This window comes from Scyliorhinus torazame, chromosome 19 (genome assembly GCF_047496885.1).
Source record: "Scyliorhinus torazame isolate Kashiwa2021f chromosome 19, sScyTor2.1, whole genome shotgun sequence".
NCBI classification, from domain to species: domain Eukaryota; kingdom Metazoa; phylum Chordata; class Chondrichthyes; order Carcharhiniformes; family Scyliorhinidae; genus Scyliorhinus; species Scyliorhinus torazame.
This window is the reverse complement of record NC_092725.1, coordinates 116,555,723-116,578,148: the sequence shown is the minus strand read 5'-3', so window position 1 is coordinate 116,578,148 and position 22,426 is coordinate 116,555,723. Positions and strand designations below refer to the sequence as shown.

At 44.9% G+C, this 22,426-nt stretch overlaps 1 protein-coding gene across 6 annotated transcripts in view; it reads right to left on the bottom strand.

Annotated features, from left to right (window-relative positions):
• The window catches only part of rab3ip (RAB3A interacting protein (rabin3)), an 86,345-nt gene that overhangs the window by 39,152 nt on the left and 24,767 nt on the right, over positions 1-22,426 (bottom strand). For 4 of the 6 annotated variants that reach the window (XR_011936541.1, XM_072485098.1, XM_072485094.1 and 1 more), the window contains exons 5-8: positions 14,675-14,770; positions 6,609-6,686; positions 5,367-5,567; positions 2,660-2,788 (exon numbers count right to left, since the gene is read on the bottom strand). Coding sequence is in view for 5 of the 6 variants with exons in the window: in XM_072485098.1 (XP_072341199.1) it covers positions 2,660-2,788; positions 5,367-5,567; positions 6,609-6,686; positions 14,675-14,770 (504 nt within the window). In the remaining variant the exon portion in view is untranslated. The remainder of the gene's footprint in view (positions 1-2,659; positions 2,789-5,366; positions 5,568-6,608; positions 6,687-14,674; positions 14,771-22,426) is intronic. The other 2 variants (XM_072485096.1, XM_072485097.1) reach the window with 1 other exon arrangement.

The following is a 22,426-nucleotide window of genomic DNA, read 5'->3' as shown; positions in this document are numbered from 1 at the left end:
CACCATGGTGCCCTCATACCAAATAACATAAGCAGCAAGTGATTGACAGAGCTATCCAATCCCACAGCCAACGGATCAGATCCGAGTTCTGCAGTCCTGCCACATCCAGTCGTGAATGGTGGTGGGCAATTAAACAACTCACTGGAGGAGGATGTTCAACAAATATCTCCATCCTCAATGATGGAGAAGCCCAGCACATCTGTGCAAAAGACAAGGAGCGGGATTCTCTCAACCCGGGGCCGGGCCTGAGAATACCCGCGACCGGCGCGAATCGCGCCACGCTACCCCAATGTCAGCACGTGATTCTCTGCAGAGTGGAGAATCGGCGCCATTGGCGCCGGCGTGGTTGGCGCAGCGCCGGTCGGGGGCCGCTCTACCCGGCTGGCCCACCGATTCTTGGCCCGGGATGAGCCGAGTCCCGAGGCCTCCGATGTGGCTTGGCCCGCGATCGGGGCCCACCAATCGGCGGGCCGGCCTCTTTGGCTGGCGGCCTCCTTTCTTCCGCACCGGCCCCTGTAGTCCTGCGCCATGTTGCGTCGGGGCCGGCGCATTGAAGGAAGCCAATGCGCATGCGCGGTTCCTGCGGCACCCATTTGATGCTGGGATCAGCAGCTGGAGCGGCGTGAACCGCTCCAGTGCCATGCTGGCCCCCTGTAGGGGCCAGAATTGCTGATCCTGAGGCCGTGTTGGCGCCGTCGAGAAATGCAACAGGGTTTCCGACGGCGTCAACACTTAGCCTCAGGATTACAGAATCCCGCCCAAGACTAAAGCATTCACAATAATCTTCAGCCAGAAGTACCGAGTGAATGATCCATCTCAGTCTCCTCCAGAGGTCCCCTGCACCACAGATGCCCGTCTTCAGCCACATCTGATTCATCCTACGTGATATGAAGAAACGGCTGAAGGCATTGGATGCTAGATATGAGCCCCGACTATACTCCGGCAATAATACTGAAGACTTGTGCGCCAGAACTTGACATGCTTCGAATCAAGTTGTTCCAATAAAGCCGCCTGACAATATGGAAAATTACCCAGTTATGTTCAGTTCACAAAACAAACAGCAGGGCAAATCCAATCCGGCCAATTACCGCTATATCAGTCTACTCTCAATCATCAGTGAAGTGATGGAAAGGGTCATCAAGAATGCTATCAAGCAGTTATTACTTAGCAATAACCTGTTCACTGACACTCAGTTTGGGTTCCACCAGGTCACTCAATTCCTGACCTCATTACAGCCTTGGTTCAAACATGGACAAATGAGCTGAACTCCAGAGGTGAGGTAAGTGACTGCCCTTGAGATCAGGGCAGCATTTGATCAAATATGGCATCAAGGAGCCTGAGCAAAACTCGTTGTGGAATTGCTTAGCTCGGTCTATTACTTGCTGCTTATGCTGTTTGAATGTAGCCCTGTGTCGCAGCTTCACCAGGTTGACACCTAATTTTTCCATATGCCTGATGTTACTCCTGGCATGCTCTCCTGCACTCTTGAACCAGGGTTGGTTCCCTGGCTTGGTGGGGGATATGTCGGGCCACAATTCTGCTGCTGGTGATGACCCATAGTGCCTCTTGGATGCCCTGTCTGGAGTTGCTAGACCTGTTTGACGTCTATCCCATTTGCCACAGTGGTAGTGCCACACAACACGATGGAGGGTATCCTCAATGTGAAGATGGGACTTTGTCTCCAACAAGGACTATGCGGTGGTCACTTCTACCAATACCATCATGGACAGATGCATCTGCAGCAGGCAGATTGGTGAGGATGAGGTCAAATATGTTTTTCCCTCTTGTTGATTCCCTCACCACCTGCTGCAGTCTCAGTCTGCAGCTATGTCCTTTGGACCCAGCGATCTCGGTCTGTGGTGGTAACTACCGAGCCACTCTCGGTGATGGATATTGAAGTCCCCCACTCAGAGCTTTTTCTGTGCCCTTGCTTCCTCCAAGTGGTGTTCAACATGGAGGAGTACTGATTCATCATCTGATGGTGTGGTAAGTGGTAATCAGCAGAAGCGTGTCCGATTGGGTGCAGGTGCCTAATTTATTTTGTTGGGGGATGGACGTTTCACCAACATGCGTGAGTCGTGTGTGGGGGATGGGTGGGCGGTAATCAGTTATTCCCCTGGTTTGGGGGGGGGCACAGGATTTGCACTTTAGGGGGGCCTTCCGATGGACATTGGGGGGCACCTCAGTTATGTACTGACCCCCTTGACCCATTGTTAGGGCCACGCTAGGGCAAACTTGCGCACAGCCCACCCGGTGAATTTCCCGCTGTGGGAGTTGGTGCATAATTTGGGGGTGAGTGACTGAATCGGGCTTCCAGCCCATTAATAATATTGAATGGTTGCATTTCTCAAATTTGCAACCACTCTCCTGCATCAGTGTGTAGCGTGCTGAGGCCGCTGCCAGAGGCTCGGAGCATCTGGCGTCAAACTGGTTTTTCGGGTGTCACCAAATTCTCCACCTGCTCAGGAATCCCAATCGCGGTGTCAGGCAATGGTGAGTCCATCCATAACTCTAATTATCATTCTACTTGGGGTGCCAAGTAAAACTAAAAAGCCAAATTCAAATTTTAAGTACAACCTACACAGCAAGTACAACTGGCCTCAGTTTCTACATTACTAATTTCTACATTACTAACTTACTGATTTGTGCTCGTTCTTACCTCACTTTTTGAAAACGTCAAGCAAGGATATATATCTTCCTTATAAACTCGGTCTAAAAAACAGCATGTTCTATCGATTGTTGGTTCTTCTTTCCATGCTTTAAATTCACCAAACAGAAGCGAATCAACCTTTTACAAATTTACACAATAGATTGTCAGTAAAGCTGAAAGCAAACTGCTAATTTTTAACTTTGGATAGTTCAAAACTATTTATTAATTGTTGAAACTGCCTTTGAATTTTTTTAAGTTACTAATTGAACTAAATGTATGAAAATTGTAGCAAATGCATCTGCTTTGATTGGGATAGATGAGATTTATTTTTCAATTAAGGGGCAATTTAGCGTGGCCAATCCACCTACCCTTCACATCTTTGGGTTGTGGGGGTGAGACCCACGCAGACACAGGGAGAATGTGCAAGATCCACATGGACAGTGACCCAGGGCCGGGAACCGACATGCCATGAGGCAGCAGTGCTAATCACTGCGCCACCATGCCACTCCAGGAGCAGAGATTTTGTGCATCTGCAATTATGTAAACTATGCATCCAAACTAGAAAACCACTTTTCACGAATTTGAGGCTCTGCTGTACTTCAACTGATACGGAGATACAGACTTGGCTTAGTCAGAAATTGCATGTTCAAGACCTACTCCACAGATTCGAGCATATAGAATTTAGAATCATGGAAGTTACAGTGCAGAAGGAGGCCATTCAGCCCATCGAGTCTGCACCAGCACTTGGAAAGGACATCCTACCTAAGCCCACACCTCCATTCTATCCTCGTGATCCAGTAACCCCACGTCACCATTTTTGGACACGAAGGACAATTTAGCATGGTCAATCCACCTAACCTGCACATCTTTGGACTGTGGGAGGAAACTGGGGCGCCCGGAGGAAAACCACGCAGACACGGGGAGAATGTGCAGAATCCACACAGACAGTGACTCAAGCGGGAATAGAACCTGGAACCCTGCGCTGTGAACAACAGTGCAACCACTGTGCTACCGTGCCACCCTCATATTTCTATATTAACACGCCGGTAGAGTACAGAGGAAGTGCTGCACTTTCAGAGGTGCTGTTTCTGTTGAGATGTTAAACTGGGGCTACAAAAAGATAAAGATAGGTTAAGCAAGTTGTCAAAAGTCTGGCAAAATGGAATATAATGTGGGAAAATGTAAAATTGTCCATTTTGGCAGGAAGAGGATAAAAGAAGCATATTATCTAAACAATGAGATTGCAGAGATCGAGGTGCAGGGAGAATCCCAGTGTCCTAATACATGAATCACAAAAGGCTAATATGCAGATACAAGTAATTAAGAATGTTAATAGAATGTTACCATTTTTGCGAGGGGAATTGAATATAAAAATAGGGAGGTTATGCTTCAGTTGTACAAGGGACTAGTGAGACTGTATTTGGGGTACTGTATACAGTATGGTTGCCTTATTTAAGGAAGAATGTAAATGCGTTGGAAGTAGTTCAGAGAAGGTTTACAAGACTAATACCTGGAAGGGATGGGTTGCCTTATAAGGAAAGGTTAGACAGACTAGGCTTGTACCCGCTGGAGTTTAGAAGAGTAAGACGAGACTTAATTGAAACGTACAAGATCCTGAGAGATCTTAAACAGGATGGATGTGGAGAGGATATTTCCTCATGTGGGACAATCTAGAACTAGGTGGTCACTATTTAAAAATGTTTTGAGCACGGTGGCATAGCACTGCTGTCTCACAGCGCCAGGGATCCAGGTTCAATTCCGGCTTGGGTCACTGTCCATGTGGAGTTTGCATATTCTCCCAGTGTTTGCATGGGTTTCGCCCCCCCACAAGCCAAAGATGTGCAGGCTAGGCGAATCATCCATGCTAAATTGCCCCTTAATTGGTACTTGTGACCTCAGACCCACAACAAACTGGTTGTCTCTTAAAATGACCTAACAAGCGAAAGGCAATTAGAGATGGGCATTAAATGCTGGCCTAGCCAGCGATGCTCACATCCCATAGAACATAGAACGATACAGCGCAGTACAGGCCCTTCGGCCCACGATGTTGCACCGAAACAAAAGCCATCTAACCTGCATGAAAAAAAAGGATGCCAACCTTGCAAACAGTGTGGTTCAGCTCAAGATGGGGAATGGAATCGGTAGCAAAAGAATGGTGCTTCTGGCAATAATAATTTTGGTATTCCCAACATTTAAATTGAAACTAATCCAGAACTGGATGTCAGAAAAGCAGGCTGGCAACACAATGGCAGTGGACGGTTTGGAGAGATGATAGTGAGGTAGAGTTGAATGAAGCCAACGTAACTGCAGAACTAGATTTCAGCCAGGTAACCGCAGAGGAGTAGCATGTATACATGGGAATAAGAAGGGGCCAAGCATAGATCTTTGGGAGGGAAAATAGAGAAAATGATGAGGGTCAGGAGTTAACTTTCAATGAATTGTCTAGCCAATAAAACCACGCTGCATCGCAGAAGAAAGCTGATGACGCACAATGTTGTGGTTGACCATGCCAAAGATTGCAGAAAGACCAGATGGATGGCTTGCACAACATTTCAAGTGATGCCACTTGTGATTCAACTAAAGCCAGTTTAGCCCTTGAGTTACCAATTAATATAACTATTAACCATGATATTACATCAAATTAGAGTCCTTTGATTACTCATCAGTCATTGGACTTCATGTTACTCAAAACCTATTTTTGAAAAAAAAAAAGTACCTCTTTACAATCTCTCACAATAGGTTGTATCACATTCAACTCTTGGCTGTTGGTAGCCATAGCACTTGTACTTTTATTTCGAGCATGTCCCTTTTTAAAATGAGTTTTTGCATTCGGCTGAAGCTCCTTGGTAGGCGATGTTGGAGAAGAGGACTGGACTAGTGTTTTCAATGCTGCCACTTCAGCTTGCAGTACGTCAATCTTTCAAGTAAAAGCAAAATAATCAAAATATCATTGGCTCTTTAATCCAATAAATTTATGGGGCAAATATAAACAGAAAATGCTGAGGGGAAAATGCAGGTTAGGCAACATCTGTGTAGAGAAACAGAGTTAATGAATGCGTCAACAAATTGACAGAAGTTAGAGACATAATTAGTTTTGAGCAAGGACAGGGTGTGACAAGGAAAAAGGAAGGTCTGGAACTGTGTGAAAGACAAGAGAGGCTGAATGACAGAAATGTTAGTTCTCCAGTGCAAAGGGAACAGTGATGGGACAAGAAAATAATCAAAAAGGTACACCTATAGCAGTTGCTGCTAGTTGAAAGAAAAAGCCAGTTTAGCCCTGGAGTTACCAATTAATATAACTATTAACCATGAACCATGATATTACATCAAATTAGAGTCCTTTGATTACTCATCAGTCATTGGACTTCGTTACTCAAAACCTATTTTTGAAAAAAAAAAGTACCTCTTTACAATCTCTCACAATAGGTTGTATCACATTCAACTCTTGGCTGTTGGTAGCCATAGCACTTGTACTGTTATTTTGAGCATGTCCCTTTTTAAAATAAAATAAAATAAAATGGGGGACAGACTTTGGGATTTGAGATTGTTGAAGTCAATGTTGAGTCCAAAAAGCTGCAACATGCTTTGTTGAAGATGAGAGCTGTCCACCCACTCCTTACTCAAAACCCATTAAGTCTGTAACCTTTCCCAATTATGTTGAAAGGTCACTGTTTCTATCTCTCTACACAGATGCTGCCCAACCTGTTGAGTCTTTTCCAGCATTTTCTGCTTTTGGTTCAGATTTCCATTAGCTTACATACATAAATGAATTCAAAAACAAGGGTTATAAAAGATGAACCAGATTCAGACCAGAACAGAGAATGGAAAAATAGCAATTAAAGTAAATGCTTTAAACATTATGTCCAATGAGTATGAAAATAATTCTAATATCAACATAAAGCTATAAAACTCTACTTGGAAAATTGTACTAAATTCATAACAATGGCCAAGTAGTTACCTTGCCTTGTGCTTCTTTTAACTGTTTCTCTGCTGCAGCTTGTTTGACATTTGCTTCTCGTACCATTTTATGAGCTTCCTTAAAATCAAGAGCAAAATGAGAACTTTTTAAAATATTGTTTCCTTAAAAGAGAACAAGTTCCAAGAAAGCAAACTTTATTTTATAAAAAATATTTTAAAAACTCACATTTTTCCGCCAGCAGCAAAGCATTTTCAGCTTTGATCTAAATTTGATAGAAGTTCCATATGTTGCAAATATGTAGTTCATAACGCATAAGTTTTAGAATGTAACTTTTAGCTTTAGGAATTAAAGTGAACAATGAATAACCCATTTTTAGACCTCTTGGAAGAGCCACGGAGCAGTTCATTAGCCACAAAGAAACTCACTGCTAGGAATTCTGGGAAGGAGGATTGTAAAACTCCATTAGATGGAAATTATTTGTATGGATTTCAGAATCAAAGAGTTATGTTGAAGGTATAATAATTGATTTACATTTCTGTTTGCTGCATTGTCATAGAGAAGGGCTATGGGAGTAGAAGGTTATTTTGTTTAGTTATCTGGGTGCTTCCTTAGAAAGCAGGCAGGTGCAATTCTTCTTTGGTCTAAACTACATTTCACTGAATTGAGTGTGCAACCAGAGGTGATTCTCAGTCAGGCCTGAGCTTTAAACAGAGAAAATATAACTTCACCATGCCAGATGCAGAAAGGCTCAGTTTGAATAGAAGGAAAAAGCAGCTGGAAAATATGTCTATTTTGCAGCTAGAAGAAGAAATCTACAGTGGTCCTCACAGAACCTTGTGGCAGAAATCAGTTAGCAGAATTAGCCTGGAAGCGGTGAGAAGACAGCTGGGTATCTGCTTGCAACCAGAACATGGAGCTGAGGCATTCACAGTTGTGTGGTATTAAATAAAGGTTGGAGAGTCACTAAGCCAAAAAGCTAATGGAAGGATCCCCATAAAATATTACCGTGGAGAATATCTGAAACACGGAGGAGAATTAAAGTGAATTCAGGAAGACTGTGTCATATCTTGTGAGTTGGTCCAGAAAGAAGTGAGTGAACTTTCAAGATTCTTGTAATTTACACAGGAAGGGGTTTTTTGGGGGGTTTTAGAGCATAGGCTTTATAAACTATAGTGTTAGGTTAGTGGTACTTGTTTGGTAAATGTCTTTCTGTAATACAATAACATTTGTTTTCTTTTAAGAATGTGAAAAAGAGCATGATAGTTATGTCAACTTCAGATGTTTCTTTAAATGTCTCTAACAGGATCATAACACAAACCAATGGCAGATGGCAACCATGAAACATTATTACAGGGATACAGTGGTGCCAATGCTATACTTTTTTGAAATTTAAAATCAAGGTCGATAATGTTAACACTGGAAAATGTAACACTACATCCATTTCAGAAGCCAATGTCAGCATCAAACATTGCAGGATCAACAGAGCATGTTTAGTTGTAGAGCATATAGAGCACAACAAAATAAGCTTTTAGAAAGCATTGCGTTCCCAAGTGTTTTTGTACCTTCTATTATATAATTTAAGTATGCCGTTAAAATATTGTGAATTTTTGACATGAAACTGTATCATAGTATAAGCCAAACTCAATCACCTGGTTAAAATGTGGACTCAGGTTGTTGCCAAGATAAAAAGCAGGGACCATTTGCCAGGTGTACACGCTGTGTGGACCAATTAGATTGGTACGGGTATTTGGCTCCTCAAGAGGAGGAAAGAGGAATAGCTTTGGACATTGTTAGCAAGTTCCAGGGAAGGACGAGACAAGAGAGGATCCAAAAGAACAAAAGGCAATAACCAAATGCTGCTGATTGACTACTGCCGTTTATGTATCGATTTGTGTTTATTAACGGAACTCAAAAAATTTGTTTTGATAAAAAATATCATTCAGTATCTGTACCAGTGGGTTTGAGAGGGGTCAAGATCCTGAAATCTTACAAACATACTTTTTCCTCAAAATAGGGAATAAATCGCAATGTATCAACAAGACATTGTCCATGTGGAAAAAACAAATGCTAGTGAGAACAATGAAATTAGTGGTGAAGAATTCTATAATTAAGGAGATTGATAGCCTGTTTTGGAGCTGTGCCCAGGAGTCTTAGATGGTCTGGTACCTCCCAGATGTTAGGTTATGTAACAGCGCAGGTGAAAACATTTTTGCAAAAAGAACATTTCTATCAATTTATTTTCATTTCTTACATGGATCTGTTTTTCCATCGCCATTATGCCCCTCCTCCTATCCCACCTGGCTGGCCACCTGCTCCCTGTTCCTAGTTTTTAAAAAAAAATTAAATTTAACGTACCCATTTTTTTTTTTCCAATTAAGGGGCAATTTAGCTACCCTGCACATCTTTGGGTTGAGGGGATGAGACCCACAGACACAGGGAGAATGTGCAAACTTACACAGTGACCCGGGGGCAGGGTCGAACCCAGGTCCTCGGCGCCGTGAGACAGCAGTGCTAACCACTACCCACTATGTCACCCTCCCTGCTCCTAGTTGTTCTTTGACACACTGCTTACCTTTGTCCTGCCACTAACATATTCTAATCTGTTAACGTGCTACTATCAGCACCCTTCTTAGCCTTGACCAGTCTTGTACATTCCCTTTGCCTTTCTGTCCATGACATGTTTGTCAATCTCTACCTATCGCTGATCTACTATCCAGCGCCCCTTTGTCTGAAATAGATAGAACAGGGATGGAATAATTTGGTCTGGTGCAGATAAAATGAAATGGGGTGAGATGCAAGATTACCTGCAGACTACTAAGTTAAGAGGAAGCAGGGACCAAAAACATTGTCGCTAATTAGAGGACGCGCATGCAGGAAGAGATTTACGAGGCATAGACAGGGAAATCTATAAAGAATACATCACGATCGTGAACACATCACTGGACTCTGGCATAGAATAACTCGTCATGGAACCTACCCAAGTTGGGACACTACTGGTCCTGATATTAAGTAACAATATATGGTGGAGTAGGTCAGCCTCAAAGCAACTTAGGAAGCATGACCACAACTTATGAAATTTGTCAGACTGACAATGGAAAGGAAATGGAAACATTCAAAAGATTTAAAGGTACGAATAAAGGAAATTTGACTATCAACACTGCCAAAGGGAAAAAGCATGGAAGGAAAATGGATATTTAGTACACACAAAGCACAACAGCTCTATGTTATTACAAAAAAAAATGCAAAAAAATGTAATGTACACAATCATGGAAGGAATACATATTGTACATGCATGTAAGTGTACAGCAGTGGGTAGCATGGTGGACCAAGTTAAAAATATAAAAGCAAGGCAAAATAAACTGGTCTGGTGAACACAAATTTTTTAAAATAGTAAAATAAATTATAAAAACTTCTGAAAGTAGAGGTAAGCAGAATTAAAAAAACATTGAAGCTACTGAAAGATAAAAAGTGACACGAGTATGGGCTTTGTCTGGGTGGGGAAGTCCCCGTGGGTGAGGAGGGCGATGCTCAAGAGGAACCGTAGCGAGGGGGGGCTGGCGATGCCGAACCTCAGCAACTACTACTGGGCGGCCAACATAGCCATGGTAAGGAGTTGGATGGTGGGTACGGGGTCTATTTGGGAGCGAGTGGAGGCAGCTTCGTGCAGGGGCACCAGTTTGGCAGCCATCGGTCTGGTCTCCGATATGCGACAACCACCGATTTGCCCCTGGGAGTATGGACGGTGGATTCAGTGTGGCGACGGGCGGGGGTAGGAAGGATGGGCGATATGTTCTTGGGGGGGGATCTTCTCGAGCATGAAGGTCTTGGAGGAGAAATTTGGACTAGTCAGAGGGAATGACTTTCGGTACTTGCAAGCGCATGACTTCATACGTAGAACGGTCCCATCCTTCCCACGCCTCCCGCCAAATGGTATCCAGAACAGAGCAGTGTCTTGGGGAGAGATAGGAGAGGGGAAAGTCTCGGATATTTACTGTGAACTTATGAAAGGGGAGGAGTCCCAGAGGAACTGAAGCTCAAGTGGGAGGAGGAACTCGGCGAGGAGATGGAGGAGGGGGCATAGGCGGAAGTCCCGAGTAGGGTAAATTCAACTGCAACATGTGCTAGGCTCAGCCAGATTCAGTTCAAGGTCGTCCACGGTGGCCCACATGAGTAAATTTTTTGGGGTGGAGGATAAATGCGCTAGGTGTGCAGGAGGGCCAGCGAATCACGTCCACATGTTCTGGGCATGCCCAAAACTTAGGAGATACTGGGAGGGATTTGCAGACGTCATGTCCCAGGTACTGAAAACTAGGGTGGTGATGAGTCCAGTGGTGGCAATGTTTGGGGTCTTGGAAGACCCGGGGGTCCAGGAGGAGAGGCCGACGTCTTGGCCTTTGCTTCCCTGGTAGCCCGGCGACATATACTGCTGGCATGGAGGGACTCAAAGCCCCCAAAGACCGAAGCATGGCTCTCGGACAGGTTGAGCTTTTTAGGGCTGGAAAAAATTAAGTTCACCTCAAGAGGATCTGTATTAGAGTTCGCCCAAAGGTGCCAACCATTCATCGACTTCTTCGCAGGGAATTAAATGTCAGCGTAGAATAGGAGGGATAAGTAGGTGGGTACTGTTTATGAGAAAGGAGTGGTCTTTTGCACTATGTTTCTGCTTTGTGTTGATATTTGCACATTGCACGTATACTGTAACTGTTTACAATGCCAAAAATACCTCAATAAAATTGTTTATTAAAAAAAAGTGACATGAGGGAAATTATATAAAAATAGATTCTCCTTTGCAATGATTCCCCAGCATAAAAGTTACATTTCTTTGGGGTGGAGATGAGTCAGTCATAACAGAAATAGCATGAGCATAAAATACATTTCAGATAAGACAGTACCAACAGACTAAGGAACTTAAAGGAAAACATTGCACCAGGCACAGATGGGCTTCATACAAAAATGTGCAATAATGTTTCAATCCCAGTGTTGGAGGGGCTGTTCGTCGCGGGGATGCGGGGGAGGGGGCGTGAAACTGTACAGACTGTATAGTTCATTGTTGGGAAGTATGTTTCCCTGGGTGTTTATTCGCTGTAACCTGTTTTGATACAGGTTTGTAATAAAATGCATTTTTTAAAAAATGTTTCAATCCAAAAGGCACAATTCCAGAATCTAGTGAATTTAGGAAAATTATGACTGACCCATCTACAATTTCTTCTCTTTCTGGTGTGGAAACCATCAGGACCCAAGAGATTTGTCCATCTTAAGGCCCATTATTTTATTCCATGACTTTTTTGCTGATATTAAATCGACCGCGTTTTTTTTAAAACTTAAATCCCCCGGTTTTTTTCACCATTGTGAAAATAAATGCAAAAAACTCCTAACCAGGCTTCCACTTCCATACTGTTCAGTACTGTGTAGCATCTGTCTTCAAAGGGCCCACATTATTCTCTGTCACTCTCTTTTCACATAATACATTTCTAAAAACACTTGCCATGAGTTTAGATATGCCGTACAAGTTTATTTTCCATTTTTGCACCTCAAAATTGTATACCATAGTTGGCTTAACAGCTCTCATCCACCACATCTTCACTTTCCCTTGCATTTGCTTTTTATCTTCTTATTGTTACTTACCTCATTATTATTGACCTTGGTTACTTTTTAAAAAAAATATTTTTTATTCTCCTTTTTCACATTTTCTCCCAAATTTACACCCAACAACATTAAACAATAATCAGTAACAAATATGTCAATCCCCATATCAATAACGATCCCATCCTCCCAGCAAACCTCAAACATTACCCGCATGTTCACATAAACAAATAACAAAAAGGAATCAGGAATCACCCATAGTCACCATTAACACACACCGCCCCCTCCCCCAATCCTCCCACCCACCCCCCCCAACTAATGTTCGATGTTATCCAGTTCTTGAAAGTGCACAATGAATAATGCCGATGAATTGTAGAACCCCTCCATCCTTCCCTTCAGTTCAAACTTGACCTTCTCAAAAGTCAAAAATTCCCAACAGGTCCCCCCCCGCCACGCCAGGGCACAGGGTGGAGAGGTTGCTCTCCAACCCATCAGGATCCGCCTTCGGGCGATCAACGAGGCGGAGGCTACAACATCTGCCTCCGCACCCGTTTCCAACCCTGGCTGGTCCGACACCCCGAATATGGCCTCCCGGAGGCCCAGGTCCAGTTTCACGTGCACCACTTTAGAAATGACCCTAAAAACCTCCTTCCAGTAATCCTCTAGCTTTGGACAGGACCAAAACATATGATTAGTGCACCCCTCCTGCCCCTCAACGTTCACACATCTTCTATTCCTTCAAAGAATCGGCTCATCCTCCCCCTCGTGAGGTGTGCTCTGTGTACCACCTTCAGCTGTATCAGCCCCAACCTCGCACACGAGGTGGAGGCATTCACTCTCCGGAGCACCTCACACCAGAACCTCTTCTCCATATCCTCTCCCAACTCTTCCTCCCACTTTGCTTTGATCCCTTCCAGTGGTGCCTTCTCCTCTTCCAAAATAGCTCCGCAAACTGCCGACACTACCCCCTTCTCCAGTCTCCCTGTCGTCAGTACCTCCTCCAGCAATGTGGAGGTCATCTCCACCGGGAAGCCTTATATTTCCTTTCTGGCAAAATCTCGAACCTGCATGTTCTAAACATTTCCCCTTGCTCCAGCCTATACTTCGCTTCCAGCTCCCTCAGTCCTGCAAACCGACCCCTAAGAAACAAATCTTTTAGTGTCTTAATCCCCTTCTTGTCCCATTTCCGAAAATTTCCATCCCACCTCCCTAGCTCAAATCTGTGGTTCCCCCAAATCGGCATTTCCCTTGACCCATCCCCAACCCAAAGTGTTGGCAGAACTGCCTCCACATTCTCAGTGAAGCTATTATTACCGGACTCCCTGCTGCTAATGCTTTCAATCCCGACCCCCTGCGCAAACTCTCCTCCATTCTGACCCATGGAAATTAACCCCTCTGACCCAGCTCCGCACCTTCTCCACATTCGCCGCCCAGTAGTAATACATCAGGTTCGGAAGTCCCAAACCCCCTGCCTGCCTTCCCCTCTATAGCAGCACCTTTCTAACTCTGGCCACCTTCCCTCCCCATATGAACGACGTAATCCCTCCCTCAATCTCTCTGAAAAAAGCCTTTGGCAAGAAAATCGGCAGGAATTAAAAAGTAAACAGAAATTGCGGCAACACGTTCATTTTAACCGCCTGTACCCGACCCACCAGTGACAGAGGGAGATCATCACACCTTCCCAGATCAGCTTTCACTCTCCCCACCAAACTAGAAATGTTGTACCTGCGGAGCCCCCCCCCCCCCCCCCCCCCCCCCCCCCCCCAACGCCCGGGCAACCTAAAGTGAGTCCCTGCCCTACGGAATGACAGCCCCCCCCCCACGCCCCCCGATTACTTAACTACACAAGGAACCTTTGCTTTTCTGGATATGGATTGATTTTGTATCATATCTCATGTTTTTTAATACTAATAATCTTTATTGTCACAAGTAGACTTATATTAATACTGCAATAAAGTTACTGTGAAAAGCCCCGAGTTGCCACATTCCAGTGCCTGTTCCGGTACACTGAGGGAGAATTCAGAATGTCCAACTCACCTAACAAGCACGTCTTTTGGGACTTGTGGCAGGAAACTGGAGCACCCGGAGGAAACCCACACAGACACAGGGAGAACTTGCAGACTCCGCACCGTAACCCAAGAAGAAAATCGAACTTGGGCTCCTGGCGCTGTGAAGCAACAGTGCTAACCACTGTGCTACCGTGCCGCCCATTTGAATACTCTCCAGTTTGTTTGTAGGTTTACTCATTAACAGTTTATTCCAGTTTACTGTAGTTTCTTAATCTATTATGGTCGGATTCTAGTCAATTCCAAAAATATAATTCTAGAAAAAAAACTTCCCGACCATAATCAGTTCAATCAAACCGAGATATTAGCAGGAAGTAAGCACATCTGACACTCAATCTCACTGCATAGTGCACAAAACTGAGGTTTTGTAAAGGTGATGTCAAACTGAATGATATAGAATCAGTTCTATTCAACATGGCCTAGGTCATTGCTCAGCTTGTACTGGTTAATACAAACCTCAAACAAACTAGCCGTAAGTTCTTCTAACTCTTGGCCCAGTTGGTCTCTAACTTTGGATAATCGCTCACATTCTTCATCTTTTAATTTCAGCTCCTGTAATGCAGCAATTACAAATAATTAACATTTTATAATTTATAAGTTCTTCTACTTCGAAATACATGCAATTGTGGAATTTTTATAACTTTATCTAAATATTTGAATCCTCAAAGAGGAGATTGTCACTTCAATATTTTTATATGGTTTTTGTCTTTAAGAAAGAACGAGCGACACAGTAGCACAGTGGTTAGCACTGCTGTCTCTCAACGCCAGGGACCTGGGTTTGATTCCAACCTTGGGTGACTGTCTGTGTGGATTTTTCACATTTTCCAGTGCCTGCGTGGGTTTCCTCCAGGTGCTCTGGTTTCCTCCACAGTCAAAAGATGTGCATGTTAGATGAATTGGCCATGCTAAGTTGCCCCTTAGAGTCAAATTGTTAGGTGAGGTTACAGGGATAGTGTGGAGGAATGGGCCTAGGTGGGGTGCTCTTTCAGAGGGTCAGTGTAGACTGGATGGGCCGAATGGCCCTCTTCTGCCCTGTAGGGATTCTACGAAAGATAGAGGAATATAAAGCCATCTTGGTACCCCTTTCCCTCTACGAAAGAAATTCCAAACATTGAGGTTTCAAATTGCTTTCATATTAAATTTTCAGTTAATAGCAAAAATTGCAAAACCATGGCTACCCTTCATTCCTCTGGGAATAAAGCATAACATTTGTGCATACACTATACAAGAAAGAAAATATCTCAAATACCAAGTCTTATACCCTATTTTGTTTAAACAAATACCAAAAGAGAGAAAATATACCTCCTCTGTTAAAATCAGTACAAGTGCAATCTTTTTGTTTAAAGAAAGGAATATAGTTACCTTATCTTTCAATATTTTAAAATTATCTTTTACTTTAAAGAAAACACAGTACCTAATCTCCCAGACCAGGTCTGCCAATTTAAGGCAAGACATGGAGTATCTTCACCTAGACTGGACTCCCTATATCTTTCTCCTCAGCACTTTTGAAAGCACTTTCTAAATTGCATGATCTTAGTCAGTGGGAAACAGACAGCTTCACTGTCCCTTACACAATGAAAAATGCAGTTAATAGAGAACAAAAACAGCACAGTACCCTGCACAGTGCTAGCAATGTGTCTTCATCAGTCTGTGAGGATCTTTACTCTCAGAAAAAGAGTCTGAACCAGGGTGTCTTAAGTTTAAAAAGCTAATTCAATGTTAAATATATCAAAATAGGAGAAGCGAAAATAGTGAGAAAGGAAAAAAGCAGAGGCAAGGAGAGAGGAGACGGAAACAGACAAGAAAATGAAATTTTAATTGATCATTTTAAAAATCTTGAACAGCAATTAAAATCGCCACACTCTTTCAGGGGCAGCACGGTGGTGCAGTGGTTAGCACTGCTGCCCCTCGGCCCCAAGTTCGATCTCAGCCCTGGGTCACTGTCCATGAGGAGTTTGCACATTTTCCCTGTGTTTGCGTGGGTTTCGCCCCCATCAAAGATGTGCAGGACAGGTGGATTGGCCGTGCTAAATTGCTCCTTAACTGGAAGAAATGAATTGGTACTCTAAATTTATTTTTACAAAAGTACATTTTCAGTGCCAGAGAAGTTGCTTGGTAGTAATTAGGATTTACAGTTAAAAACTCACTTACATGTGAATGGACAAGACCAAATCTTTTCTGGTGAGCTTATGTAGGTAAGTACCATAACTTCCCTTCCAATTATTTGAATACCAAATCTCATCAAGGTACCTGTAGAGCATAGCTTCTGGAGGGTAATCAACCGCATTTCCAAATTTAACTGCACATGTTAGAAACTGCTATCGGATTTGCTCTTTAATAAAAAGGGGAGTATGCATAGCCACACTGTTATCCTTACTGGAAAATCTAAATCATTGACTATTCTTCGGAATAAAGACAATGTTTAAAATATAGATTAAACAATAGGAAATAGTTTTCCTGAAGTCTGTTGAGGATAAATTTAAGTAGACAGATCCATTAGTAGATTCGCTGAACAGTAGAAAAAGTTGTATTTATTTTAGATGCCAATTTTAATCTCAAATTCACAGGAAGAACTGGATACGAAACATTATACAGGGTGAAGAAACCCTACTTCCATTCCATTCGAAATTTTTGCCCCGAGGCAAGAATAAGACCTTGCGACTAATCACCTCTTGCTAATCATGTCAAATATGTGCTAAGTAGGAGTGGCACATCAGGTGACTAATTCCTTTGATTACATGCTTCCTTTATATATTTCCAAAGTTAGATTGACGGTTAACATTTTGAGATGTGCTGTTAATCAGTACAAGCGTTCCGCAAACTACATTACATTACTACAACTACATAAAGGCTACATTATGAAATAAAAAGGCTATTTCACTACTGTAAAAATTACATTCGGAGATGAAAAATGCTTATCTATAATAAACTTGTTTTATGAACTTGTGTACATGTGAGGATATTAGTGTGACAAATTTAGCTGCATCTGTCTCTGTTTATTTTGTTCTAATACACTGGTAATTTTCAGCAGTAATTACAGCAACTTTGCGATGAAATAAAACATATTTTTATGACACCTTTATCATATTGACACATCACAAGGTGATTCACAAGTCCATTATAAAACACAAAAAAAATGGAGATTTAGGTCAGATGACCAAAAGGAAGGCAGGTGTAGGAGGCAGAGCTGCAACTGAAGGGAAAGCTGCTAATGGTGGAGCAATTACAAAATAAATTGGGGATTCTTAAAAGAGCAATACTTGGATGGGAGTAGATATCTTGGATTACAGAGATAGTGAGAGGGGAGATTACAGAGAGATTTGAAAACAGGATGAGAATTTTAAAATAAGACATCACTTGATCAGGAACCAATTTAGGTCAGTGAGAACAGGGCTGGGACTTGGTTCGAGTTAAGACACAGACAGCAGAGTTTTGGAGGACCTCAAATGGATCTAGAGAAGGCAAATATGGGAGACCAGCTAGGAGTACTGCAGAAGTCTAGGAGGTAACAAAAGCACAATTGAAGATTTCAACAATGGATGAGCTGATGCAGGGGTGAAGTTTCAAAGGTGGAAAATGGCAGTCTTAGTGATGGTACGAATGCATGTTTTGGAAGCTCATCTCATGGTCAAATATAACGCCAAAGGTTGCACAAAAGACTGATATAGTCTCAGACTGTTGCTAAGGAGGAGGGATGCAGTTGTCAGCTAGGGCACAGAGTTTACGCAGAGATTGAAAATAAAAGCTTCAGCTTCCCAATATTTAATTGACCTAATTTTCTGCTCATCCAGTACTGAACCAAAAATTAAAATGTGAAGGGCGTAAACTTCCCATTTGCACAGCCTTGGCTAAATCTCTCGTTTTAAAAAAATTACATGGGGCATGGGCCTCGCTGGCAAGACTAGCATTTATACAGCCCTTCCCTAATTGCCCTTGAGGTGGTGATGGTCAGTTGCCTTCCTGAACCGCTGCAGCATGTGGTGTAGGTACACCCAGTCTTGTCAGGGAGGGAGTTTCAGGATTTTGACCCAGCAACAGTGTGGGACAATGATATAGTTAGATTTGTATGTAGTTTGGAGGGGAACATGTAGGTGATGGTGTTTCCATGCATCTGCTGCCCCTGGCCTTCTAGGTGGTAAGCGGTCACGGGTCTGGAAGGTGCTGTTGAAGGAGCTATCAGAGATGTTACATTGCACCTTACACATGGTATGCACTCTGCTGACACTGTGCATCAGTGGGGTAGGTGAAGGTGTTCGATGGTATGCTAACCAAGTGAGCTGCTTTGTCCTGGATGGCGTCAGGTATCTTGAAATGTTGTTGGAGCTGAACTCATCCACACATGTAGACTTCCGCTTGTGACCATAGAATGATTGGTCACATAAAGGGCTGTTACTGTTCAAAGTCACAGAAAAGGGCTCTTTTTACCCAGATCCGGGTGGAATTTTGATGAAAAGGCGTAGGTGAATGATAGAGGAGTAGTTTACCCCTGGAATGGTAGGTCTTCTGATCACCGGACCCGGCAGTCAACAGTGAGGGGTTTGGCTGGAAAGTTGAAACAGTCTTGTGCTTCACAGACAGTCTCTTCCAGCATGCAGGCAGGGGAGGGGCAAGCTGCAAGGCCCCAGATACAGGAACTGATGACATTTATCAAGGAGGAATTCCATAAACAGAGGAACGAAATGCATGAGGATCATGCAAAGGCCATTGCAAAAGCTGTGGCACCCCTGAAGAGTACTTTGGAGCGAATGGAGAGGTATTTGGAGGTCCAGGGATCACAGTTTCGGGAGATTGAAGGAGTGATCTCAGACCACAGCGGTCGTGTGGTGGCTCTGGAGGCGGAAGTGGGGCTCCTAGGAGACCTTTGTAAAACGCTGAGGGCAAAGGTGGAGCAGGAGAATGCCTCGAGAAAGCAAAACCTGCGAATAATAGTGCGCCTGCCTGAAGGAGTGGAAGGTGTGAGTGCCACGAGGTACGTCTCGAGGATGCTGGTGGGACTGGTGGCAGAAGGGGTGCTAGATAAGGCACCTGAAGTGGACCGAGCGCGAAGGTCTCGGAGGCAAAAGCCTAGAGCTGGGGAGCCGCCGCGGGCAGTGATCGTGAGGCTCCATAAATTTGTGGAGAAAGAGAAAATTCTACGGTGGGCCAGGGAAAAGCGTAGCTGCGACTGGGAGGGAAATAACGTCAGGACATTGGAGCAGAGTTAGCAAAACGGCGGGCAGGTTTCAACAAGGCCAAGGCGGTGCTGTACGGACGGCGACAGATCAGATTTGGGGTGCTCTAACCAGCAAAATTATGGGTCACGTTCGGAGGCCGGGAGTATTATTTCGAGACCCCAGAAGCGGCCGAAGACTTCATTAAGGAGCATAAACTGGGGGAGAACTGAGTGGACAATGCTTGGGAACCGGGGTGCTGGCACTATGTAATGGCCGGGAGCATGTTTGAAGTGGGTGAGGGATTGGGGAATTTTTGCCTTTTTTTGTGGAGGGCGGGGTTTCTGTTCAATGTTGAGAGTGTAAGGAGTTGTAGGGGTGAAAAGTTTATGTGGGGATGGATGTTCCCATCCCCCTTCCTGTTTTATGGGACTGTTTGTGTTTAACATCGGTTTGTTTGCTTTTGGAGAAGGCTACCTGGAGTTCAGGAGAAGTCCCTTGTTTTGGTGGGGGAAGGAGAAGGCCAGCAGGAGGCCTTCTTCTTTGAGTGGAGGAGCGGGATGGGGGTCTTTAGGATGTGCTTTTGGACAGGGGCAGCCATGCTAGCAGGTTATGCTAGTGAACGGAAGTGAGGTGGTGGGGAGAAGGCCAAGGGGGGTGGGGATTTCTGCGATGCGGCAGGGGGTGAGAAATGACATGGTCAAGGGCGAAGAAAGGGGCCACCTGGGATGGGCTAGGTACAGAATGGATTAAAGGGGCAGGAGTTAAGTGGGGAAGATGATGGACGGTAGAGCGGATTGGAGGCGCAAGCCTCGGGTAAGGTTGGTAACGTGGAACGTCCGGGACTGAATAGGCCGGTTAAAAGGTCGAGGGTGTTCACGCACCTCAGGAGCTTGAAAGCGGGGGTTGTCTTTTTGCAGGAGATACACCTCTGTGTGAAGGACCAGGTTAGGTTAAGGAAGGGGTGGGTCGGGCAGGTTTTTCACTCGGGGTTTGATTTGAAATGGAGGGAGGGGTGTGGCGATTTTGATGAGCAAAACAATGGGATTCGTGAGTGCGAAGGAGGTGAGGGATCCAGGTGGGAGATATGTGATTGTGAGTGGGGTATTGGAAGGGGCACCGGTAGTGTTGGTAAATGTGTATGCCCCAAATTGGGATGATGTGGGTTTTATGAGGGAGTTGCTGGCAGCAATCCCGGATTTGGCCACGTACCAGTTGATCATGGGAGGAGATTTTAACTGTGTCCTGGAGCCGAGGGTGGATAGATCGAGCCCTAGGTCGATGGGTAGGGTACGAATGGCAAGGGAGCTGGGGGGGGGGGGTTTATGGAGAGGATGGGTATGGTGAATCCATGGCGTTTTCAGAACCCAGCGGGAAGGGAGTATTCCTTCTTTTCACACGTCTATACGGTGTATTCGAGGATTGATTACTTTGAGTGAGTCGGGAGATTTTGGTTGGGGTGGAGGGGGCAGAGTATGCGGGGATAGTTATCTCGGACCATGCACCCCACTGGCTGGATATTCGGTTCAGTACGGGACGAGAGCAGAGGCCGGGGTGGAGGTTTGACTCGGGGCTGTTGGCGGTTTTTGTGACAAGGTGCGGTTGGCGATTAGGGATTATGTGGAGTTCAATCAGAATGGGGAGGTGTCGGCGGGCATTTTTTGGGAAGCACTGAAGGCAGTGGTCCGGGAGAAATTCTTATTTACGGTTCATGCGAATAAGGAAAGGAGGACAGAACATGACCGTCTAGTGAGCGAGATAGTGGAGGTGGACAGGGAATATTCGAGGGTGCCACTTTGGAGGGATTGGCGAGGAGGAAAAAGTTGCAGGGGCAATTTGACAGGCTGACAACAGGGAGGGCGGTAGGGCAACTGCATAGGGCAAAAGGGGTGCAATAGGAGTATGGGGAGAAGGCGAGCCGCATGCTGGCGCACCAGCAGCGGAGGCAGGCTGCGTCCAGGGAAATATTGAAGATCCGGACTGGGGATGTGGTGTCAGAGCCAGGGAAGATAAATGAGGCATTTAGAGAGTGAGTATTACCAGGGACTTTATGAGGCAGACCCAGGAGGAGAGGAGGGGGACATGGGGTGGTTTCTGGACGAGCTGGAATTTCCCCAGGTGGAGGAAGCAAAGAGGCAGGCGTTGGAGGAGCCCCTGGGGCTGAGGGAGGTGCTGGGTAGTATCAGGGGTATGAAGTCGGGGAAGGCCCCTGGGCCAGATGGGTACCCGGCAGAATTTTATAAGGAATTTGCAGCGGACCTGGCACCACATCTGTTGGGGGCGTTTAATGAAGCACTGGAGAAGGGCGAGTTGCCGGAGACGATGAAGCAGGCAGTAATCACACTAATCCCAAAAAATGGGACGGATCCGGTGGAATTGGGTCGTATAGACCCAAATCACTATCGAACACGGATGTGAAAGTATTGGCTAAGTTGTTGGCGAGGAGGATGGAGGATTGTGTCCCGGGGGTGGTTGCAGAAGATCATACAGGCTTCGTGAAGGGCAGGCAGCTCGCGAGTAATATAAGATGGCTGTTGAATGTGATGATGAATCCGTCGAGAGCTCTGGTACCGGAGGTGGTGGAGTCCATGGACGCGGAGAAAGCATATGATCGGGTGGAGTGGCGGTACCTGTTCGAAGTTTTGAGACGGTTTGGGTCGAGATTTGTGGCATGGTTGCGGTTGCTGTAAGTGGTGCCAAGAGCGAGGGTGAGGACGAATGACATGAGCTCACAAAGCTTTGACTTACACAGGGGTACGAGGCAGGGGTGCCCACTGTCAACACTGTTGTTTGCGCAGGCAATAGAGCCATTGGCGATGGCTCTCAGGGGGTCGGCAGAGTGGCAGGGGATAATGAGGGGACAGAGGGAACATCGGGTGTCGTCCTATGCCGATGACCTCTTGCTGTATGTTTCGGATCCGTTGGAGAGTATGGGAAGGATTATGGGCCTGTTGGGGAGGTTTGGAGGGTTCTCGGGGTACAAGCTAAATGTAAGGAAAAGCAAGGTATTCCCGGTGAATGAGCTGGCACAGCGGGCTAATTTAGGGGGGGATCCCAT